Source organism: Aotus nancymaae, unplaced genomic scaffold, assembly GCF_030222135.1.
Source record: "Aotus nancymaae isolate 86718 unplaced genomic scaffold, 86718_ANA_hifiasm-v0.15.2.pri h1tg000008l, whole genome shotgun sequence".
NCBI classification, from domain to species: Eukaryota; Metazoa; Chordata; class Mammalia; order Primates; family Aotidae; genus Aotus; species Aotus nancymaae.
The window spans coordinates 2,710,634-2,735,213 of record NW_026988419.1 but is presented as its reverse complement, the minus strand read 5'-3'; the positions used below and the strand labels follow the sequence as shown (position 1 = coordinate 2,735,213).

The window sequence follows — 24,580 nt, the reverse complement described above, 5'->3', positions numbered from 1 at the left end:
AAATAGGGCTTTTTTCTCTCATTTTCAAGACCTGAAAGACTGTGGTGTATACAAGAATCAGTTTGTGTTCAATTATGTGGCATTTCTTAGCCATCTTCCCAGGGGTGTTGGTAAGCACCAGATGCAACGCTATCAATGACATTTTGGTCACAGAACATTGTTGGCTCAACCCATCTCTTGCTTATTTTAAAGCATTTTCTGAATAGAGATCAAGAACGTGGGCTTCGGCCTCAGACAGCTTGGGTTCCAAAGCAAGCTTTGCCACTTTCTGACTTTTGGACTTAGTTAACTCACCTGAAAAATGGGAAAAATAATACCAGCCATAGTTATGAGAATTCAACGAGATGATGCATGTACAGCACGTGGCACATGGAAAAACGCTCAATAAAGGGTAGGTAGTAGGCTTAATGTATCTCCGTGCCCAGGAGTAGCGCAGTCGCCATGGGGAGCTCCTGAGAGAGTGCAGCCTAAGGGGAGGTTTTGGAGCCCGGGATGGCGAAGGCGACGATTGGGCGGCAGTGCGCGCTAGGCCTCATTCCTCTCCTCCGGCCCCTAGCCACCCCCTCCCCTCCTGGTTCCCGGGCTGCAGCCTCTTCCCCGCCACCTCGCCCCCACTTCCCCACCGGAGGTCGAAGGCTGTGAACGCGGCAGGGGGAACCTTGAGTGGGCGGAACGCGAGTGCAGCGGTGGGAGGCTTCCGGGGGAGCTGCACGGGCGACGGGTCGGCGGAGGCAGAAAAGCGCCGGACGCCGGGCTGATCATGGACGCTTGACAACCTGCGGGCAAGCGCCGGGAGGCCGAGCCAGCGACTCAGAGGACCGAGAGGTGACGAGGACAGGTAGGGGCTAGCGAGAGGGTGAGCCGAGCGGGGCCGGCGTTCCAAGCTCGGCCGCACCATCCGGCTTAGCGCCGGGCGCCGAGGAAGCCCGCGACCGTGCCGCCCCGCCCCCGCCTTAGGGAGCGCGCCCCGTGGCTCCTCACTCCACGCCTGCGGCCCAGCTTGGAACAGACCGCCCGCCCTGAAGTCTGCTGCAGCTTGCGACCCTCAGCTTCAGCGCTGTGGCTGCCTTCGCTCTCCCATCCCCAAAGGCTGTCCGTTTGCCCCACTCCAGTCCATCAAAATAGCGCCCTCCCCTGACGGGAATTTATCTCCGCTCTGTGCCTAGCCTCCTCTGTCCCTCCCACTCCAGAAGAAAGCGACATCTCCTTACATTCTCTGCGCCCACAAGCTTTGCTCTTTTAAGTCGAGATCTTTTGAAGGGACCGAAGTTTCTCTCTATTTCCCTACCGCTTTTCTACCCCCACCTCCTTCCATTCAGTCTCTTGGCAGAGATCCCCCATCTGTCTCTTCGAAGACACGAGTCCACTTGGGCCATTTCGCTCCTCTTCTCTTGACCGTACCGACCCTCCTTTCTTCCCTGCTCCTTTCCTTCTTCCTCGTATCCTCTCCCGTTCTCTTTCCACTTTCCCTTCTTTCCTCAAAACCCATTGATCCCTAGCACTTCACTTTTTTTTTTTTTCCCCTGTGTCTGGCCGGACCTTCTTAGGTAATCCTAAGTGAGGCGACATACTTGTTTCTCTAATACTGTGAAAGGGCTGCTATTCTGTGTGCCTGCTTCCACAAAACTTAGTTTCTCTTGCACCAAACTATTCTTCGAATTGTTCTTTGCTCCACTCTACCGTCTTTTGTTCATTTTGTCAACGCTGCTCCAATATGTATCATTCTTGGAGGAGAAATCTTACCTGGAACTCCTGTACACTCAGCTTGTAATTAGATTATACAGTTGAGGGACCCTCCTGTACCTAATGTCTTCGGAGTGGTGATACAATATTTTCATTGGTTTCTCAAATCTTGAGGTTTTGTACACATTCTGCAGTCACGTTTGTTTAAAATGTCTTGTATCAGGAGGAGGCCGAATACAGGGATTTTCCTCTATGGTCTTACACAGCATTCATGTTATTAGTTTGAATATGTCGCTGCTTTTCTTTCAAAATGATGTCTTCCTTTTCCTGTGCTTACCTGACTTGATAAGACATCTTTCGTGTCTAATTTTTGTGTGTTCCTTATCTGTGTCTGGCTGTAGATGAGATTCTGATGACACAGTGGGAGCTGTAACTGATTGCTTTTGCTTACATCTGGTGCCTCTGTTTGGGCAGTATTCTCCATTTCTTAACCAGAATCTGTAAACGAGGTGGATATAAAACAGCTGCTGAGAAACTCCTGTGTTTTTCTTTAGGTCTTGATCAGGTTTAAGGATTTAGAAGGTGTTGCCTCTGGAGAAGGGCAGGTGGAAGTGAAATGATTTTTTTAAAGTGTTTCAAACATCAGAATTTAGGACAAGATCCTTTTAACTCCAGGTCGAACTCCACCCATCTCACAAGGTGGTATTGCATCTGGACTCAGGAACTGTTTTTTCTTTTTCTGAGACAGTCTTGTTCTGTTGCCCAGGCTGGAGTGCAGAGGCCTGATCTTGGCTCACTGCAACCTCCACCCCCTGGGTTCAAGTGATTCTCAAGCCACAGCCTTTCAAGTAGCTGGGACTACAGGTGTCTGCCACCAGCCTGGCTAATTTTTGTATTTTTAGTAGAGATGAGGTTTCGCCATGTTGACCAGGCTGGTCTCGAACTCCTCACCTCAGGTGATCCACCCGACTCGGCCTCCCAAAGTGCTGGGATTACAGGCATGAGCCACCGCACCTGGCCTGTTTTTTATTTATGAACACTATAAAATTAAAGTATTCTGGTGTTTGATCCAGCACTAAATAGGCATGGACTTTGCAAAGGAGAAGGAAGAATGACTGACACACTTTTCTTTTGGACAGATTTCAAAGCCAGAGAATGGCAGGGGAACAGAAACCCTCAAGTAACCTCCTGGAGCAGTTTATTTTACTAGCCAAAGGTACCAGTGGCTCAGCCCTCACTGCTCTCATAAGCCAGGTCTTAGAGGCCCCTGGAGTGTATGTCTTTGGAGAACTTCTGGAGCTGGCCAATGTGCAGGAGGTAAGAACGGTTTTCAAACAATTTCTCTTTGTTCTAAGCCTTTCTGTAATTGTCAAGGTTTCCGAAGAATTTTAGTGCTGAAGTATTGTGAACCGGTGAGGTACCCTATTGAGAGAAGGATGGGAACTGGTGGGGCAGGGGAAGAGATTGAGAGGATTGTCCTTTTCTCCTTTGATCCAGTATTTTCATCTTACCTTGGGTAAAATTAGATTGTTGCTAATAATGATCTAAAAGATAGTAAAAAAGTCAAATTGGTCCTGATAAATTAGAAAAGTAGTGCTAAAAGCATGGGCTGATGTTTAATAAAGGTAGATTCAGGCATTCGTAGGGACCAGAAATCTCCAGTGCAGTATCAATCAGGAAGATTGGTCAGGGACATACACAGCAGAAACTTACTGCTGTTGTATATAAAATGGACATGAGTAGGAGTATATTGTTCTTGTGGAAAAGGGCAGTGTTGTACTAAAGTAGATGTGTTAGAAAGATATGACATGAAAAGCTAGAATAGTTCATTTTACTTGTTTGCTTGCTTGTTATTAAAACCTTGAGTATCCAGTTTTGGTTATTGTGCCTCAAAAATGAGAAGATCCATTGAACAGATGGAACAAGGAGATGTAAAGCAATCTATACTTCTCAACCTCTACTTCCCACTTTGAAAACTTTTATTTATTTATATTTATTTATTTACTTGAGAAAATTCTGTGAGCATCTTTATTGCTTAGTGGGGTGGAGGGTGGTGCTCAGGAGCTTTTGGTGGATTGGTGGGGAAGGTCCCCTTCCTCTTCACTGTCACAGTTTTCTGGCTGTGTGGGCTGGTGCTGGCGCTGTGGATGGCTGCCATGCACAGATGTGGGTGGTGGTACTTCTTGTGGAGCATGTGCTGGTTGCTGTTGAGAGCGGCCCTGGAATTCTTGGTGGTGGCGATTTGCATATAGGAGGTGGTTTTCTTTCTTTGGACAGTTTATCACCTTCATGACCACCACGACACCTTTGCTGTTGGCTCCACACCCACAGTCAGTTTTAACAGGAGTTTCGGTGAATCAGCCAGTTGTAACCAAAGGAATTGCCGGCCTTCAGGTTACTGAGTTCAATGCTGTGTGTCTGTGTATTCTTCTTGAGGAAACTGGAGCAGTTCCCCACAGCCCAGCCATTTCAGATGCCCACACATGGCTCCTCTACCAGTGATGGTCAGAGAAGAGAAGAGCCACTTTTACCTTTTCATTGTAAGTTTGTATTTCATGTCAAGCTTGCTTGCCACACTATAAGCTCTGTGAGGATAAGGTCTGTAGTGCTCACCATTGTTTCTTCAGAGCTGAATAGCCTGACACACAGTAGGCTTTCAATACTCATTTCATTTACCAGAAGTGGAAAATGAGTTTTATGAAGAAAATCTGAGAGAACTGGGTTCGTTTTTCAACACAAGAGATGACCAAGGGGTAATGTGTTCCTTCAGGTTCATGAAAAGACTGCATGAATATGCCAAGTAATTGTTTTGTAACTGTGGAAGATTAAGAGGAGATGGATGGAAATTAAAGCCAGAAAGACCTTACTGATTTAGGCCAGTGGGAGAAGTTTTGGAGTATGTGCTCTAGAGAAAATACTCTTTTCTGGCTCGTTTTGTTAATTATGTGTCTGAAAAGTGGGGCTAGATTGGATAGTCTTTACCAGGTTTCTCCCTGCTCTGATTCAGGGACTTTAGGAGGTTTCTGGTAACCTGAGGTATTAGGATGCTGGAGTTCTCCATAGGGTGCTTAGCAGAGCACTTTTATCTCCCTGTACTTTGCGTTTTTCCATATGTGGGCCGAGAATAAGCTGGTTGCTTTTCAGTGATCTGAAATTATAGATGCATTTCTTGGAAACTTTTTTCTTAATTGTCAAAATTGAGTAGTATCGCTATTGCTGTCTGTAGAATACCACTTGCTATTTCTGTTTAGAGTTTACTGAGCTTGGTAAGTTGGAAGGGTAACAGGAGCATGTTTGTGATTTAAAAAAATATCAATTCCAGGCAGAACAGTGGATCTTTTCGTTTTTCTTCTACACATGGCTTTTTGCCATCAGCATCAGTGAAGAGTAAGTAATTTTAATGAACATTTTATTTGGGGCAGACTGATATCCTGGTTTTCTCTCCCAGCCTGGCTTTCTGTCTCAGCCTGGCTTTCTCTTATATCTTATGATATGCTGGTATCTCCCAGGGTTCATAGTCCACATGTAGTCCTGAAACTTGGAACCAATCCTGAGCTTTGTTCACTTTGGGTTGGTAACAGCTCATACCATACTTGCCAAGCTGGTATGTAGACAGGGCTGCTCCAGTCTTTGTTTTGATGCAAACAGAATCTTGAGAAGATTTGAACTGCTTCCAGTGCTTAATGCGTTGTATGTGTGTGAGAGAGAAAAGCAATTCTTTGGGCATGCTCTGTGGAAAGTAAAACAGTAGCCTGATACTCAGAAATTAAATTTGAGGCTTTAATAATCTTGTTTATTTTTTCCTGAAGAGTCAGAGTCGGAAGAAACCTGAGGGGCCAAGTAATCAAATAGTACAGAATAAACAGCCATGGCATCTTTGACACATGCTCACTCATCCTCTGTTTGAACACAACAGTGACTGGTAGACGGTTCGGTCTGTGGTGAACTTTTTTTTTTCCTCCTCAGCTTGCAGAAGGAGCTAATGCTGCTTATTTGCATTTGTTGAACCTGTTTGCCTATGGGACATACCCAGATTACATAGGTGAGTTGGTAAAGATCCTTCAAAAGACTTGTCTTAATTATGTTGCTCAGTTTGGAAGACCATCAAGGTTTGAGATATAAAGCATGGGGTAGTGGGGAGACTTCTTGACCTGGCTGCCTCCCATTTTGCTGTGCCCAGTAGGTGACCTCACAAAGAGAATTTTCCTTGTCACCTTTTATATTCTAATGGGTAAAATGAAGACTGTGTGGCTGGGTGCGGTGGCTTTAATCCCAGCACTTTGGGAGGCCAAGGCGGGCAGATCACCTGAGGTCGGGAGTTCAAGATCAGTCTGACCAACATGGAGAAACCCCGTCTCTACTAAAAATACAAAAAATTAGCTGGGCGTGGTGCTACATGCCTGTAATCCCAGCTACTGGGGAGGCTGAGGCAGGAGAATCGCTTGAACCTGGGAGGCGGAGGTTGTGGTGAGCCAAGATCGTGCCATTGCACTTCAGTCTGGGCAAGAAGAGTGAAACTCCATCTCAAAAAAAGAAAAAAAAAAAAAGGGACTGTGTGTGCTCATCCACAAATGGAGCCCTTGTTTGTTTTCCAGATGAGATTCTTGAGGACTGGTGTTTGTAGGGCTCTTGGAGTGCTATGAAGTGTCAGAATACACACCTGTAGAATATTTTAACATTTTAAATATCATCAAGATAATATCAGTATATTGAAGAAAATTTGGAAAATAGATTTTTAAAAAGTCACCATAGGCTGGGTGTGGTGGCTCATGCTGTAATCCTAGCACTTTGGGAGACTGAGGCAGGCAGATCACTTGAGGTCAGGAGTTCGACACCAGCCTGGCCAACATGGAGAAACACCGTCTTTACTAAAAATACAAAACTTAGCTGGGCTTGGTGATGGGCACTTGTAATCCCAGCTATTCAGGCAGCTGAGGCAGCAGAATTGCTTGAACCTGGGAGATGGAGATTGTAGTAAGCTGAGATCGCACCACTGTACTCCAGCCTGGGCGACAGAGTGAGACTCAGTCTCAAAAAAAAAATTAAATAAAAATAATAAATAAATAAAAGTCACTTATAGTTGTGTCTCCATCAAACATTTGGATGCTGGACTTTTTTGTGCCCCTTACGTTTGTGTTTTGTATTACATAGGTATAACTATGTATACAATTTTATGTCCTGTTTGTCTCCTACTTATAGACATCCATATTTTACATCTTTGTAATAATTTTTAATACTTCATAATCTAATGCTTTATAATCTAGCCCATTTTCTATTGTAGGGCATTTGAGTCATTTTAAATTAGAATCTTAAATATTAGGAATGAGGTACTTGTATATCCAACCACTAACTTACCTTCTACCCAAACCATTTTTTCTGGCTTTCCTACCCTTTTTTAATGGTTTGACAGTAGCCTGATACTCAGGGCCTTCTCTGCGATACCCCTGACTTCTCCTCCTTTCTCCCTGGTCACTTCTCTGTGCTGCTGTCAGACCGGACAGTTGGCCACTTCCTGGTACACCACATTTTTTTCTGATCTTCCCTTTGTTCCAGTGAGTGTGTTCTATTCTTCTATCTTTGCTAACTAAAGAGCACTTTGGGAAGCCGAGGTGGGCTAATCACGAGGTCAGGAGATTGAGACCATCCTGGCCAACATGGTGAAACCCCGTCTCTGCTAAAAATACAAAGAAAAAATTAGCTGGGCATGGTGGCGCACACCTGTGGTCGCAGCTACTCAGAAGGCTGAGGCAGGAGAATTGCTTGAACCCAGCAGGTGGAGATTGCAGTGAGCTGAGATCGTGCCACTGCATTCAGCCTGGGTGACAGTGCGTGACTCCATCTCAAAATAAAAAAAAGAGGCAGCATTGCGCAGACTCTGTTACCAGACTGCTTGTTGTTTGTCTGGCTCCACTTCTGCTAGTTTTGTGTTCTTTGACTAAGTAATCTTAATTTCCTCATCTGTAAAGTGGGAGTAACAATACAAGTCTGTTATTCCTTACCTACACTCCTTGAGGGTAGATGTTTCAGAATTTAGAATTTTGGGGACTTTAAAAAGGTAATGTGATGCACATGCCTCTTTATGTAACATTTTCAGAGGAATGTAGGCAGTTAAACACATTCATAATTTTGCAGCAGAACAGGTGAATACTCACAACAAGTGGGACAAAAAGCCTGTCTTGGTTCAGGTCAGAAATTCCCACCAGATGAATTTCAGCACCATGCTTAAGAAAAAAAAAATTAGTTTGGATTCAGCTTTTTGGAATCCAGAATTGTGGTTAAGGAATTGATGACACTTGGAGTCTTGTGGGGTTGTTGTGACGATGAACTGGATATGTGGATCTATGTGATGCACAAGATGTAAAGCTTGCTATTTATGTTAGCTGCGCAGCTGCTACCCTTGCTGTTATTATCATCTATGGTTATTACTGCAATTTTACCTCTTCCTCAAGGCTCAACTCAAACTCCATCTCTTCCATGAAGTCTTTCTTTTTATCTCCTGTACCTCCCAAATGATATTGTTCTCTTTCCCTTTCTCTCTTCCTCTCACCCTCTACCTCCTCCCCATCCCTCTCCTCTCTTCTGGTAGCTTGTACCTTTTTTTCTGGTAGTTCTGCCTTGCATATGTAGCTATTGAAACATTTGATTTTAAGACCAAGGACAAGTCCAGGGCCATTAAGTTGCACACCTCCAGGTGGTTGGTGGCCCTGGAGTTGTGCCATGCAGCAGTGCTGGCAAAGCCCATCTTATTCATCCTTGGTTCTTCTCAAGACAGAGCATTGCACGTAACAGATGCTCAGTGAAGATGTGTTTAACTTAATTGAATGTCACAAGGGGCACAAATAGTACTCCATTAAGATAATTGCCACATCATTTTGTTTGTTCAGTTTTTAGGAGATTAAACTTGGTGTGTAGAGACTGAGTCTTTTCTTTGGAAGTACATGGTCTTCCAAAGAAGATGGCAGTATTTGCCAAATGACTAAGTGCAAAGTCATGATAGTGATTCAGTAGTAGATTTGGTCTGGGGAGTTGGTGAGCTTATTCCATAAAAGAAATCCTAATTTTATTTTATGTCTTGATTTTTGTGGTGGGTGGGACCGAGCAGCCAACAAGGAGAGCCTGCCAGAACTGAGCACAGCTCAGCAGAACAAGCTGAAGCATCTTACCATCGTGAGCTTGGCATCAAGAATGAAGGTACAGTCCTGAGCCCTCGCCTGTCTTCTTCTTCACACCAAGTCAACTGTCTCACTGGCATCAATGAGGGAAGTCCCAGCTGCACACAAGAGAGTCACATCATTAATGCATAAAATTTGTTTTACAGAGGAAAAGATAAAATGGTGTAGACAAGTACTCCCCATTCCATACAGGAAGCGTATGTGGCATGCTGTGGTACCTCGTGGGATGAGCATTTTCCCATATTATGGGGAGACTGCTGTTAAAGATAGACATTTTTCAAATAGCAAGGCATCTCAAGGCAAGTTAATAACTTTATCTGTTGCTCAGTGTACAGTGAACTGTGCCCATGCTAGAGGAAAAACTCGCTATGTTGACTTACTAGATTTTTTTTTCTGAGACGGAGTTTTGTTCTTGTTGCCCAGGCTGGAGTGCAGTGGCGTGATATCTGCTTATCGCAGCCCCCGCCTCCCGGGTTCAAGTGATTCTCCTATCTCATCTCAGCCTCCCGAGTAGCTGGGATTACAGGCATATGCCACCATGCCTGGCTGATTTTTTGTATTTTTAGTAGAGACAGGAGTTCTCCATGTTGGCCAGGCTAGTCTTGAACTCCTGACCTCAGGTGATCCACCCACCTCAGCCTCCCAAAGTGCTGGGATTACAAGCGTGAGCCACCATGCCCAGCCTAGATTTTTAATATACTGCCTTTCTCTGGGATTTCCAAGGTTTATTACACTAATTGGAATGTGTGTCGCCTATGCTAACTTTAGATTCTAACCTTATATAAGATACCACCTATTCCACTGTACCTCCAAGTCCTTTCCCACAGTTGATTTAGAAGACGACTTGCAACCAGCTGCTCACAGCCATTAATAATGACGGTCCAGATTTAGTTAATGTATAGTTGATTTTGGCTCTCTGCCTAATCCCAGCCTAAATGCCTAAATTTTTATGGGACTATGCCTTTAAAAAAATTTTGGTTTTAGCATTTTCCCTCCGTGATTGAGCTTCAGTGATATATATTCTTTTTTTTTTTTTTTTGAAAAGGATGGAGTTTTGTTCTTGTTGCCTAGGCTGGAGTGCAGTGGCTTGATCTTGGCTCATTGCAACCTCCGCCTCCTGGGTTCAAGCGATTCTCCTGCCTCAGTCTCCTGAAGAGCTGGGATTATAGGCATGCACCACCATGCCCAACTAATTTTTAGTAGAGATGAGGTTTCACCATGTTAGGCTGGTCTTAAACTCATGACCTCAGATTATCTGCCTGTCTTGGCCTCCCAAAGAGCCGAGATTGCAGGCATGAGCCATGATGCCTGGCCAAGATATATATATAATTATTATTATTATCTACTTATTTATTTTTTAACTCAAAACAATTTTTTTAAATTGAGATGGGGGTCTCACCATGTTGCCTAGGCTGGTCTCAAACCCCTTACCTCAAGCAGTCCTTCCATTTTAGCCTCCCATAGTGTTGGGATTACAGGTGTGAACCACTGCACTTGGTCTGTTTTGTTCTTGGATTTCGATTTCAGTTGCTGAAACCATTTTATCTGAAATAATGACACTCTGATTCTCAGCCTAGCATTTCAGGTGGGAGGCCTATTTTGTTGGGAAATGAGGACCTGACCTTTTTTCATGTCCTGATTGTGGACTTCTCAAGTATAGTAAAGAAGTAGCAGTGACCCTTTTCCTCATTTCTGTAACCTGTCGTTGTAAGTCCACCTACTGCCCATGGATAGCGTGCCTTTAGCCATAGAAAACCCTTCTCGGCATATTTGCTCTCTTCTCTGTATATGTCTTCCTTGTGTCTGTTTCTACAGATTTGATCACTGTGTTAATTTCCAAACTAGTAATGATATGGCAGAGGATTTGCAGAAAACTGGAGTCTTGGGGTCATGCAGAATGTTGGTACAGCCCAATAAAGAACTATTTTTGGGAATTCATAGTGGTTCTAAGTGTCTGAGAAAACAGATGCAAACCTAAGGATGACCTCTGAGCTGGCAGTCCCCATTGGCCACCTGTCGGTAGATGTGCTGGCCTGCAGGTTTTTGTTTGTTTTTGCACTTTGTTGTGTGTAGCCAGTTCTCTCCAGTGTCTGGGATCTATTGGAGATTATGGTGATCTGGCAAAATCTGAAAGCTTCCAGAAGGTGGCAGAGAGGCATATACTGAGTAGTTACCTTTCTCTCCACTGGTAGAAGTTTTTAGGATCTCTACAAGTATGCCGCAGCGTGTGAAATCTGAAGGCTGAGTGAAGCCAAGGAGGTAGAGAACCAGGAGGTTGCTTTCTTAGATGTTGATGGGTCTTCTAGGCCTCATCGTTCATTATCCATCTCTTGTTGTCTTAGCCATTAGTAATTACCACTAGTTTGCAGTTCCCGAGCCTAGAGGCAGCTGTTAGCTACGTGGGTAATACCTGCATTTTCGCTAATGCTTGCCAGATGGTTTTTATAACAATCACATGGCCTTATCTACAGTGTATTCCCTACTCCGTGTTGCTGAAAGACCTGGAGATGCGGAATCTCCGGGAACTAGAAGACCTCATCATTGAGGCTGTCTACACTGACATCATCCAGGGCAAGCTGGACCAGCGAAACCAGCTGCTGGAAGTGGATTTCTGCATTGGCCGTGACATCCGAAAGAAGGATATCAATAATATTGTCAAGACCCTGCATGAGTGGTGAGGCTAAAAGGAGGGGGATATCTGGCATGTCTTTTGTGCCTCTCCTTGCAAAAATGTGATTTCTTGGTGTCAGCTGAGGGTTTGGGGTGGGCCTGTGGCTGCTTGGGAGCTGGGGCTACATTTGTGATCACAGCTGGGTGACAACAGGAGTCATTTCAGGCCTCCTGGTGCCTTGGTTATAAAATAGTTCTTGCCTTAAATGCAACTGGGGGCTATTTAAAAGTGGGCCATAAAATGCCCAGGGTTAGCAGGTGGAGCCTATGTGTCCTGACTGTGTGAGGCTAGTCCTGCTCTTGCCAAACTCAGACTCAAAGTTTACTGAACCAGGAAGTTTAGTGCTTGTAAGAGTCTTTCTTTGTTCTTCTTGATTTTTCTATCCCTGTGGAAGTTAACATGTTTGTAAGATTCTTAGGATAAAAGAACTTACGTTCAAAATCAGTAGCATATTGGGCTAGTGTTTGTAAAACACCGTGAGGGACATGGAAAACAAGGAGTGGGTCATTCTAAGTTGGAATACAGACTCATCCATAGAATATCTGATAACTATATTCTGGTATATAAAAAGCCTTGAGACATTTGGATGTTCTCTGTTTTTATGAAATTTGATATTTGCAAGAGCTGTCACACATTCTATGAGGATTTACTGTGGAGTGATTTAAATTATTTGGGGCTTATAAAGCCAGATGGACTTATTGGAGAAGTTTTAGCTCAGTTTTGAAGGAGAGGCAGGGTTATATGCCTGGAGGTGAGGAGAGTATGTTCCCAGGCAGGCACATGGCATGTTGGAAGCCATGAAGCAGAGCTGGTGAGCTTTGTGCACAGGTTAGGAAGAGAAATGGAATCTCTGCTCATCCCTGAGAGAAGTATATCCAGAGAGGAGCAGCGCCAGTTTGACTTCCTGGGGTCTGATGCCCCCAAGTCTCCCTCACTTAAGCTACTATACCTCACGACGTGTGTTGCTTACCCCAAGTTCTGTCCCAGGTGTGGCCCCAAACACCTTCTCTGTGCAACATCTGACACAAGTGGAAGTTTTCAATAGGTTACGAAACTTAGAATAAATAAGAAATAAACTTAGAAATACTCCATCACAAAATGGTCTGGCACACAAAATCTAGTTTCTGAACCTGCCAAAGTTGGCAGTCCTATTCTGTTTTTGAAATGGCTAACACAGTTTTTCACGTCCGTAGTTTGCTTTCCAGTTTCTAAGTCCTCAATATGTTTGACATAGAGGTGCCAGACTAACTGGTTACCACAGTATGTTTACTAGTAGAGATGCTTACAACTCACGTTTAGGCACTGGTGGTAGATTGAAACAAAACTGATTTGCTGAGGGGTACCACACATATGGCAAAATGCTCACAGCTATTGGATCTTAAGTGAAGGTATGGGGATATTCATTGTAGTATTCTTTCAACTTTTTTGTTTTTAAAAAAGTTAATAGGAAAATAAAATAGAAAGGATATGGCAATTAGGAAGTAACTTAAACTTCTGAGAAAAGGAGGAATCTTCGAAGTAGGATGCTTTTAGAAAATCTTTTTTTCTGTTGAGAAAAGGATTACTCAATGCCATCTGTAAAATCTATCCTACCTTCTTTTTTTTTTTTTTTTTTTCTGAGACAGAGTCTCACTCTGTCACCTAGGCTGGAGTGCCATGGTGTGGTCTCGGCTCACTGCTACTTTCACTTCCCGGGTTCAAGATACTCTCCCACCTTAGCCTTTCAAGTAGCTGGAACTTGTGTGCCTCCACACCTGGCTAATTTTTGTATTTTTAGTAGAAATGGGGTTTCACTGTGTTGGCTAGGCCGGTCTCGAACTCCTGACCTTGTTATCCACCCTTCTTGCCCCCGCCAAAGTGCTAGGGTTACAGACGTGAGCCACCACACCCAGCCTATCCTACTTTCTTTAATCTTAGGTGCTACAAAACCATCTTCCGTGAATACAAAGTTGAAAATTAAAGCTATATTCTAAGAAACTAGCCCCAGACTACCATATTTGTCTCCTTATGTCTTGCGTTATGTCCTGCAGTAGATATTTAGAAGTGCTTGTCTTTTGGAAGGAGTGAATGGGCAAGAGATGTGGCAGAAGGAGTATTAAAGGAGGTCTCTGTAAGACACTGGGGAGAGCTGTTGGGGAGGAAGATTTCAGAGGCTGGAAGAGACTTCCCAGGCCTTTCTGCAGCTCAGGGCTGGTTTTCTCCATTGTAGGTGTGACGGCTGTGAAGCAGTTCTGCTGGGCATCGAGCAGCAAGTTCTGAGAGCCAACCAGTACAAAGAGAACCACAACCGAACTCAGCAGCAGGTAGAAGCAGAGGTAAGGAAGGAAAGGAGCATTTGTTCCTCTCTCCAGGGCATACCTGTTGATTCCTTTGCAGTGTTGATGTTTTTGTTTTGCGAATCTTGGTGTAGATGAAATAAGCAGTCACCAACAAATCAGCCTGGGCTAGGTGCTGGGGTACAGGGATGAGTGTGACATGGCTCCTGCTCTTGGTGTTCTGTCTCTTTCTGATTCCTGGTCAGCAAGGGTGATTGATCAGGCTTGGAGAACAGAGGATGTTGCAGTTTCATTACACATGTACTTTGCAGCTGTAGAGCAAAAGAAAATGAGTTTGGGGATGGATCTTAAAAATGGATAAGATGGTGATAAGTTACCAGGTGGCATGAAGGGCGGGGTACAGCTGGGCACGGCCATGTGGGGCTTCAAGGCCCTGGGAATGTTCTGCTGCTTAAGTTGCATGGTGGGCACATAGTGTTCATTTTATTCTTTTTCTCTAAACTGTACGTATAATAAACTTGTAAAATGCATGACATGTTTCATACGGAAAGAAGAAAGGGATAAAATTTGGCAGATGAGCTGCAAGTGAAGTTAAGAGGATGTAAGTGTGGTTTTAGTGACACCTGGTTGTTGAGGAAACTTTTAGCCTCTTGGACAGATGTAGGCCCCAGCCTTTGTGTTATGAGCATTTGTGTACTTGTAGCCTGATACATGACGTGACCTCACTTCAGAATTCATCTGGAGCCCTTAACACCAGAAGCACTGATCTTCCTTCGCATTGGAAGTTCTTTTCTATGGTGAATGGTGTTTGAAGTGTTAATGATACTTAATGAATTTTGAAAATCAGGTGTCTAAGAGTGTGGCAGAGTAGGGCCCAGAATTCTAGCTAAGAAGCATAAGAAATGAGGAGATGGTGCCTTTCAAAGGGGGATTTGTGAAATTTGGAGTGATTCCCTATACTATTATATGTACTCCTTGAAAATAAACCTGTATCTTATTTGTAAGATAAGCTTCTTATCCCATGCGTAACCCGTAGTAGACACTCAAATGTTGAACTGAATATTTCTGGCACACCACAGAAGTGTGTTAATGGTCTGCTGAACTCTGCTTTTCATGAACTTGAGCTAAGTTTTTTGGATACACACACACTGCCCTATATACATATACTCTGTGGATGTTCAATTCATAGACCATTTTTAATCCTTCTTCTAGCCTTGGAAGTATGAGCTGGGTACAGTGGCTCACACCTGTAATCCCAACACTTTGAGAGGTGAGGAGGAAGGATTGCTTGTGTCCAGGAGTTCAAGACCAGTCTGGGCAAGGAAGTATGCGCTATAGTTAACACTAGCCAAAAGCAAAGACAATTAGGAAAATAAGCCTGCTGCTTTTCTAATAAGCTGTGCAACCACCTTCTTCATGATAGTGGCCTCATCTCTAACTTGGGATTGAGGTCTCAACAAAGTAGGAAGGGCTCACCACTCTCTCCTTTCATTTATTCTTCCCTATAAATTAAACTCTGGACAAAATGAGGTTGGGAGGCTAACCACACCACCTGATCTTTGGCATCGAGGTCATTAACAAAGATGAATGATACTAGTTTTAGAATTTTGAACTATTCAAGTTCATTTTCATGATAAATAGCATCAGACAAAAGAAAGCCAGGTGTGCACAGAGCTTGGCTAAAGTCTCAGTTACACTGTGTAGTTACACAACAGTGTAGACTCTTTAAATTTTCGTTATTTAAACACAGAGAGGGAGAGTGTGTGCACTAGCACACAGGGTTTTATTAAATTTGCCAGTGGTTGGAAGAGACTAGCAGAGCCCGATACTGCCAGCAGGTGGCAATAAGGATTTACATTTGAGAAAGAAATCTGAGGAAAAGGCCAAGGCCGCCTCCACCACCAATTAAAACAATCTGTTGACGTAATAGTCTTCTAGAAAATCTGGAGCAGACTAATATGGTCTGTTCCCTGAGCATGGCCAAAGCTTAGAGGCTTGTCAGTTTTTCCATTCAGTAAATGCATGCTCTGGCTGCTAAGTGTTGGAGGCTGCTTGCCCCCTGCTTGAGGCACACAGAAGGTACTCACCAAATAGCTACTGGCTTGAAAGAAAAAGAAATCTACAAACAACCAGGGTGATTCTGTCACATTCTTTTTGTATTTATGAGTCTTTTACCATTGGCCTAACTTTTAAAAGCTATTTTGTCAACTGACTGGTGAGCTTTTCTTATTTGTCCTTAAATTAGATTGCTTGTTTTCAGAGAGAAAAACATGATGTCCTCTCCTGAATCTTATAACAACAGCTTTCTTCTGGTGAGTTGTAGCTTTAAGAGCCCTCCTTCTTAATGAAGTCAGCCCTATCACAGACTGCCGAAGAATATTCTCTCCATTTAGGCTTTCATGGAAATAACACATATTAGTTCCTAGTTCCAGCATACCTGGGGGAACATTATGAGCTGTTTCATTATCTCTGAGGAAGCACTGTGGTGAGGAGGTAATACTCAGAACATTACAAAACACTTGTATATTTAAATTTGATTTTGGAAAGTATTTCCTTTTTTGTTGTTGTTGTTGAGACAGGGTCTCACTCTGTCACCTAGGCTGGAGTGCATGGAGTGCAGTGGTGCAGACACAGCTCACTGCACCCTCAGCCTTCTGGGCTCAAGCAGTCTTTCCACCTCAGCCTCCCAAGTTGCTGGGACTACAGGTGCATGCTACTACACCTGGCTGATTTTTTTTTTCTTTCTTTTTATGGAGAACTGGGTTTTGCTGTGTTATTCAGGCTGGTCTTGAGCTCCTAACCTGAAGCTATCCTCCCACCTGTGCCTCCCTATTGGTTGGGATTACAGGTGTGAGCCACCATGCCCAAACCACTTTTCTTTCTTTCTTTCTTTCTTTTTTTTTTTGAGACAGAGTTTTACTCTGTCGCCTAGACCGGAGTGTAGTGGCATGATCTCGGCTCACTACTGCAACCTCCGCCTCCTGGGTTCAAGGGATTCTCCTGACTAAGCCTCCTAAGTAACTGGGACTACAGGCATGCGCCACCATGCCAAGCTAATTTTTGTATTCTTAGTTGAGACAGTGTTTCACCATGTTGGCCAGGATGGTTTGCATCTCTTGACCTCATGATCTGCCCACCTCAGCCTCCCAAAGTGTTGGGATTACAGATGTGAGCTACCGCACCCAGCCCAATTTTTGTATTTTTAGTAGAGACAGGGTTTCGCCATGTTGGCCAGGTTAGTCTCAAACTCCTCACCTCAAGTGATCCACCTGCCTCAGCCTCCCAAATGTGCTGGAATTACAGGCTTGAGCCACTGCACCCAGCCCCATTTTTCTTTATATTTGGTTGTGCCTATGTCTGATGTTATGTAGAATGTTAATTTATAACTATTGCCATGTTTACAAAGTAGGCTATGTTCTAGTCATGTAGGTCCTAAAGTGTAACTGGACAAAGTAAGCTCTGTTTTCCATTATGTAGAAAATCCCCTAGGAGTTAGTGGCAATCTTGAGGTTTATTGGCACAGTTTTTCCAACTGCATTGCATTTCCTCTTGTCTGCCTTTGCTTTGTCCCTCAACTGAAGGAAGGTTTTCTGCCCCAGGAATTATTCTCTCTCCTTTTGCCTAAACATTTAAGGTCTCTGATAGAGCTAGGCTACATTTTTGCCAGCAGTGCAGTCCTACTTTTCTGAGGCTCATGTTTTGAGGAGCCTGTAAGCCAGGCCTCTGGAGGAAGAAACTCATAAGGGACTCTACCAAATTTACGTAAAAGAAGACAAGTCTGTGGGGATGACATTTGTCGTCAATTGAAGGGTGGCTCTGTGAAAGAGGAATTGGAATTCTTAAAGTCTACAAGGCCAAAATGAGTTTAATTGGTTGACCTGCCTGGGTGGCCAATTTGAAGTCCTAGAAGGAGCTGTCTGCGCTTAACCACCTGCCCAGCTACTGGTAGAAGCTAGTTGACTTTGAAGATCCCCTTCCACTGGGAGAGTCTGTCAGTGCTTCAGAAGTCTCGTTTGTGACTTGTGTGTTATAAATGCAGCGGTAAAGCTGACTTGAGCAAAGCGACTCTGTAATGGATCCCAGTGTGAGGACCATGGCACTGCCCCAGCCCAGGCCAGGCCCCTGTGGAGGATAAAGGGTTCATTTCCTAGGCTTAGACACGCTTGCCGAAGAAGCCGTCTTCTCCTCTGCAGGATGTTTACATTTTGCCTCAAAGTGGTAATGACTGTAGAGGACTTAGATTTGTCGGCAGTCTTACTGGCGGAGCGAGGCGTGTGCTTCTGACACACGAAGGAGACACAGTGGTGTGGGAGGCCATCGAACAGGGAGAGGCACTGCCAGGCAAGTACAGGTTGAAGGGTGGCAGATCAGCGTGGGCTGCAGCGGTCAGGGCAGGTTGTATGGACCAGGCGCTCAGCTCTCCAGGCAGGATCAGATGGGTGAGCTGGGGAGGAGTGGTGCCCTCCCAGGGTGCATGAAAAACAAGGGCAGAGGGGCGATGACAGCTTCCAAGTGTGGTGTGGAGGACGAGTGTGGCTGAGTATGGCTTGAGTGCAGGGCAGGCTTGAGGAGTGGAAGGAAGGCACCCAATCATGGTGTTTCAGAATTAGAGAAAAAAACAAGTTTTTCCCTGGCTAAGTCTTACTTCTTTTTATTGCATATCATAGTCATGGAGCACCTAAAACAGCTGATTGAGAGAGCAGTTTCTACAGGAGAAAATTGCTTGAGGAAGTAAATAGGCATTTGAATGACAGGGGAAGGTGTCTGTGCTTCTTTCTACTTATTTGCTCAAAAACTTTTGACAGGATCTTGAATCTTAAAGGCTTTTAAACAGATTGAGTGACCAGGAGAGAGGAAGGCTGCATTATGGTGGGGGGTGGCAGTAAAGAAATGAAGCAGAGGGTAAGTAAGCCCTTCTGTGACTGCAGAAGGGTGATGCACAGGCTCCCTCAAGACCAGAGTGAGAACCGTGAGTTCGTGGCTTTGTGAAGGAGAAGCATTGGAAGTGTTGAGCTTTGAAAAGTAAGAGAGTAAAATAGCAAAGCCTTTGGGGTCAGTTGAACTGGTCGGTTGCTGAGAGGCTGGCAGTAGAGCATTGCCTTGGTGAATGTGCCACAGGCAGAGTTTACTCCTTGGCTGGCAGGTCAGGGACTCATCACTCAGCCCAACCATTGATACTCTGAGTCCAAAGCTAGCCCAGGTCACCTTGGGCCACTCTAAAGAGAGAAATGCTGTTGTCACTTTTTGATAAGCTGGTAATAACTTTATGCTACAGAAACACAGATGCAGGAGATTGAAAATACAACCATTATTTGGGGATTGAGTAATCCCTTTTCCTTACTCATGTAGGGGTTATGAGATTGTCAGTAAATTTAAGACGTGTTAAACGAAGTAATATAGAAAACTATTTGTAGCATAATCTGATTGTTTAGTAAAAATTGTTACACAAATAACTTGAGGAAATAAGGCTGAATAGTGTTTATCAGCCAAGATGAAATTTGGAAATTTTTTTGGTTTTGTTTTTTAATTTTTAATAAAGCTATTTTGCCAAATGGGGAAGGTAATTATTTGCTTGGAAAGATAACAAGTTTTGGAAATACAATCCTTAAAACAAAAACTTGTTAGTTTTCTAATGTCTTACTTGATTAAAATTTTGTCAGCTTTTGGGGAAAATTTAAAATATATTCCCTCAGGTAATGTTAAATTGCAGGATCTTCTTTGGAAGTCAGAGGTGACTGACATGCAAAGAAATAAACTAAAGTCATGCTGTTCCCTTTTATGATTTTAATTCATTTTCTTCTGGATATTTAGAAAATATATCAAATTGGAGAAGCCATAGAATGTTATTTGATAAAGCAGTGTTCCCTGAGAAATCAAATTTCCTAATTTTTCCTCCAGTGTAATCAAAGTATGCCTTAGCTGGACATAATAGTGTGTGTCTGCAGTCCCAGCTACTTAGGAGGCTGAGGCAGGCAAATTGGTTGTGCTCAGAAGTTTGAGGCCAGCCTAGGCAACATAGCAAGATCCCATTTCTATTAAAAAAAAAAAAAAAGCCTTAAAGTAAAACAAATAATATCTCTTTTATCAGATAAAGAGTGGCAAGCCATTGACTTGCTCCAGATCATTCACTTACCTCACCAGGTGGCTCACTGAATGAGATAAACCAAAGCAGCAGTGAGTTGCCAGGAGGGTGAGATGCCTCAGGGTTCCCAGATGGTATTTTGTGGTCTGGCAGGATACTGGATAAACCCAGAGTTGACGCCCCTCCCTATTTATTTAATTATATATATATATATAATATAAATATATATATAATTATATATTTTATATATATATATATAAATAATTTATGCACACACACACACGCTCGCTGTGGGTCTTGCTGTGTCACGCAGGCTGGAGTACAATGGCATGATCATAGCTCACTGCAGCCTCAAACTCCCGGGCTTAAGTTATCCTCCTGCCTCAACCTCCTGAATAGCTAGGACTATAGGCATATGCCACCTAACTGGGTTAATTGTTTTTCTCTTTTCTTTTTTTTTTTTTTTTTGTCGTTGTTGAGATAAGGCCTTAATTCTGTCACCTTGACTGGAGTGCAGTGGTGCAAACATGGCTCACTGCAGCCTCTACTTCCTGGGCTTAAGCAATTCTCCTGCCTCAGCCCCTTGAGTAGCTGGGACTACAGCTACGCGCCAACATACCTGGCTAATTCTTTTTTTACTATGTTGGGGGTTTTACTATGTTGCTCAGGCTGGTCTTGAAACCTGCTCTTAAGCAATCCTCCTTGCTCAGCCTCCCAGAATGCTAGGAGTATGAGCCACCATGCCCAGACTGCCCTCTGTAATTTCCGTTTAGCCCACAGTCCTCTTGTCACTCTCTCTTCAGAAAGGCTACCGTGTTGATTGAGGTTACAGAAGTTTGGGGCATGGCTCTTTCCCCCATCTCAAAATAATGACAACAGACAATTTATGTTTTTTGTTTTTTTGTTACTGTTTTTTGTTTTTTTGTTACTGTTTTTTGTTTTTTTCTTTTTGAGATGGAGTCTTGCTCTTCTGCCCAGGCTGGAGTGCAGTGGCACGGTCTCAGCTCACCGCAACCTCCATCTCCCAGGTTCAAGCGATTCTCCTACCTCAGCCTCTAAAGTAGCTGGGATTGCAGGCGCGCACCACCACGCTTCACTAATTTTTATATTTTTAGTAGAGACAGGGTTTCACCATGTTGGGCAGGTTGGTCTTGAACTCTTGACCTTATGATCCACCCACCTCAGCCTCCCAAAGTGCTGGGATTACAGGCATGAGCCACTGCACTCAGCCAACGATTTCTGATCTAGTTAAAATTGATTCTGCAGATGATGGCGCTCCTCTAGGAACCTAGTTTTTGTCTCACTCTCATAGCATTGTTTCATCTTTGCATTTGGACTGTCTCTTACTGTCAAGCTCATGATATTCTGACTGTTCAGAACTTTGGACCCTGACAACTCCCTTTCCACTGTGTAGAAAACTGACTGGGTGCCATGGCTCATACCTGTAATCCCAGCACTTTGGGAGGCTGAGGTCGGAGGGTCACTTGAGCCCCAGGAGTTCGAGAACAGCCTGGGCAACATGATGAAACATTGTCTTTCCAAATAATTTTTTAAAAATTAGCCAGGCGTGGTGGTGAACACCTGTGGTCCAAGCTACGCAAGAGGCTGAGGTGGGAGGATCACTTATGCTTGGGCAGTTGAGGCTGCAGTGAGCTGTGGTTGCGCCATTATACTCCAGCCTGAGCAACAGAGTAAAACTCTGTCTCAAAAAAAAAATTGAAAAAGCTGTTACTTACCTTCTTCCCTACCACTACCATCCTTTTCCTGCTGTTTCTTCCTCTCAACAAGCTGAGGAACAAAGGTTTGGAACAGTCCCTTTTCAGCAGGCAATATAACAGTACTGATTCAAATGGAAAATGTAATCTACTTTGCTCTGTAAAGCTTACTTCCAGGAGTATCTTCCATAGATGTTCACAGAGGTATGCAAAGGTAAACATAGAGGGCTGTTCAGCATAGCACTGAAACTCAAACTAGGAACCGATTCAAAAAACTGGAGAAGCTTCGTAATAGAACCTTCACATATCACAGAAGATATCTGTTCTGACATGTTAAAATGTTCAAGAACTGCTTAAATATTTTCGAGTCTGTACTTTAAGTGAAAGAAAGGTATACTGCACATAGTAGTGAAATAGCATTTTGCCAGTACTTTTACTACATTTTCTTCATTTCTGACTTAGTTGGCTGAAGTTCATCCTCTACTGTTTATTCAAGAAGGGTTCATGGAGCTGTATTCCCAAAGTTCTTATGAAAATATTTGTGGTTTTATAAATGAATAACAGTGTAGTGTAGAATTCTTGGGCCCCTCTTTTTTTTTCCTGAGGACATTTTAATCACTACTTTGTTTCGCTATTGGTGTTGTGCCTCTTTGCCAAATGGTCCCTTCCACTTGTTTCCACCAGGAGAGCGTTAGTCCCACGTTTTTGCTTGGCTCGTTTCCACTTATCTGTGAATAGCCCAGGCTTGTTTCTCTTCATCTGGATTTCTGAAGATAATTTCAGGTTTTCTTGCAGAGGATTTTAGCTTTCTGTCTGAAGTGAAGACATTATAGTGAGAGCAAGATTTAGTGAGCACATACGGGCTGAGCACATGATTCTCTATCTCCCCACCAGGTAACCAACATCAAGAAGACACTCAAAGCCACCGCATCCTCTTCTGCTCAGGAGATGGAGCAGCAGCTGGCTGAACGGGAGTGTCCCCCTCACGCTGAGCAGAGGCAGCCCACCAAGAAGATGTCCAAAGTGAAAGGTCTGGTCTCCAGCCGCCACTAGGGCCGGCTGGGGCAGCTGGCACTCACCAGGCCTGGGTCAGGTGGGGAGGGGACACCAAGGGCCCATTTCCTCCCCTCTCTACCTGCAGTGAGTTCCAGACCTGCCCGTCCCCTCACCAGCGCCTCCCCACCCTCTTGGTACTGTTCCAGAAAAACTGTTACTCCCCCTCACCCACTCCCTCCTCCCCCAGTTGTTCCTTCAGACTCAGGGGCTCCGCCAATGCCATCCCAACAGGGTCAGACACTGCCCAGCTTCCCTCCAGGAGGTTCTTGTCTCTGTGTAAGGGCTTGTCTCCCTCCCAGTTTTTCTTTTGCTCCATGTCGTTTTGTCAGGCTGGTTATAAGCTGGAGGCAGCTTTAACCAGCCCCTAGGGATGACTGAAGGAGGCCCCTCCCCTTGTGAGGAGGGGGCGTTCCTCTCCAGCCTGTCATACCGCAGTCCCCATGATGGTGCAGCGATCTCTAGCCAGGCATTAAGATGCTCTGCTTTCCCTCTTCTGCCTCATCCCTTGTTGGCAGCTCCAGTTCAGGCCGTGGAGGGACGTGATGCTGGGCTGTGTTTACTAAACCCATGGGTTTTCAGCCTCTTAAGCCCAGCTTCGATCTCTGATTAATTGGGAGTGCTGGGTTAACTAACCTCTGGTATCTGAGTACAGACAGAGGGTACTGTGGGTCTGCTGGGTGGCAGAAGTGGTTCCTTCCGGCTTGGTGTTCTCTCCTGGCCACTCTTCCTGCTGCCTCTGACTACTCAGCCTTGTATTTGGTGTGTAGACCCCAGCTGCCCACTGGGGCTACCGGCTAATGCTTGGTCTCCTGAGATCTTTAACTCCTCCTGGCTCCACCTGGGTAGGGATGGTGGCACTGATGCCCCTCTGTCTGCTGAAGGACCTGTTGCTGCTTCCGTCTATCTTTCCACCCCTCCTTGGTGATGACCCAGAGCCCTCTGATGATGGCATTCTCCTGGCAAGAGAAAAGGACTTAACTAGACTTCTGAACTTGAACAGTTTCAGGTTATATTTTAATTTTTTTTTTTTTTGTACAGGTTCTGATTCTAATACATTTCAACATGCTTTTGTTCCCCCTTGTGTCAATATTTGTTATAGACTAATCGCCGGGGATTTTTCACCTGATTGGAGGGCTGTGTGTGTTGTTTAAGGGGAAGTGGGGTGTATGTGTGTGGAGGGCGGGTGTGTGTGTTTGTGTGTGTGTGTTGTTTAAGGGGAAGTGGAGGTCCTGGACTGATACTAAAGTTCATTGAGGAAAAAGCACATTTTACAAAAAAATAAAAATATAGATTTAATATATGTGACTGTGGGGTGTGGGGTTGCATATCTGGTAGATCTTGAGGGGCTGGGATTAGGGTGGTTCAGGAAAACGTGATGTTGTTTCACCATGTTTAGCCATGGTCAAAAAGTGGATTTCTCCTTTTTCTAAAATGTCCAGCAGCTGCGTACTATTGATTGAATGTTGAAATATTCTCATTTCCCCTTTAAGCAAGTCCATGTGCCCACATAACATTATGCCCAAGTGGAGAGTTCACTTTAATTTCCAAAGTATGTTTCATGAAACCCCCTGTCAGATGCTCTGTGGAAAAGGGGTTCTGTTATTAAATAAATATTGCACTCCCTTCATCCCATAACCTCATTGGAAATTGATTATTCAGGTCTCCAAGCAGTCCATGGTGAGGAAGCCTGTACCCACTCTGATTTCACCACCAGATCCTTTTGGGTAATACCTAGGTGGAACAAATCTTACGGAAATTTTCGGGAAGTATATTTCTCAAAAAGCCTAAGAGTACTGGGCACAGTGGCTCATGCCGCTTAGATCTTAGATCGCCTGACTTGCACATCCTGTCATCTGCTCTGCTGCATTCTCATCTGGAGTCTGCTCTCCACACTTGACCCTTGGCACCTCTCTACCTGCTGCTGT

The 24,580-nt window shown here is 44.3% G+C and overlaps 1 protein-coding gene across 5 annotated transcripts in view; it reads left to right on the top strand.

The window, feature by feature from the left end:
• COPS7B (COP9 signalosome subunit 7B) overlaps positions 1 to 24,282 on the top strand; it is a 28,775-nt gene extending 4,493 nt beyond the window's left edge. The window contains exons 1-7 of one of the 5 annotated variants that reach the window (XM_021676871.2): positions 745 to 838; positions 2,823 to 3,000; positions 5,650 to 5,725; positions 8,786 to 8,874; positions 11,327 to 11,529; positions 13,736 to 13,841; positions 22,494 to 24,282. In XM_021676871.2, the coding sequence (XP_021532546.1) occupies positions 2,839 to 3,000; positions 5,650 to 5,725; positions 8,786 to 8,874; positions 11,327 to 11,529; positions 13,736 to 13,841; positions 22,494 to 22,652 (795 nt within the window). In that variant the 5' untranslated portion in view covers positions 745 to 838; positions 2,823 to 2,838 and the 3' untranslated portion in view covers positions 22,653 to 24,282. Of the gene's footprint in view, positions 1 to 744; positions 839 to 2,822; positions 3,001 to 5,649; positions 5,726 to 8,785; positions 8,875 to 9,008; positions 9,155 to 11,326; positions 11,530 to 13,735; positions 13,842 to 18,469; positions 20,065 to 22,493 lie in introns of those variants that run through there. The other 4 variants (XM_021676870.2, XM_064372888.1, XM_021676873.2 and 1 more) reach the window with 4 other exon arrangements.
• The last annotated feature ends 298 nt before the right edge of the window (positions 24,283 to 24,580 follow it).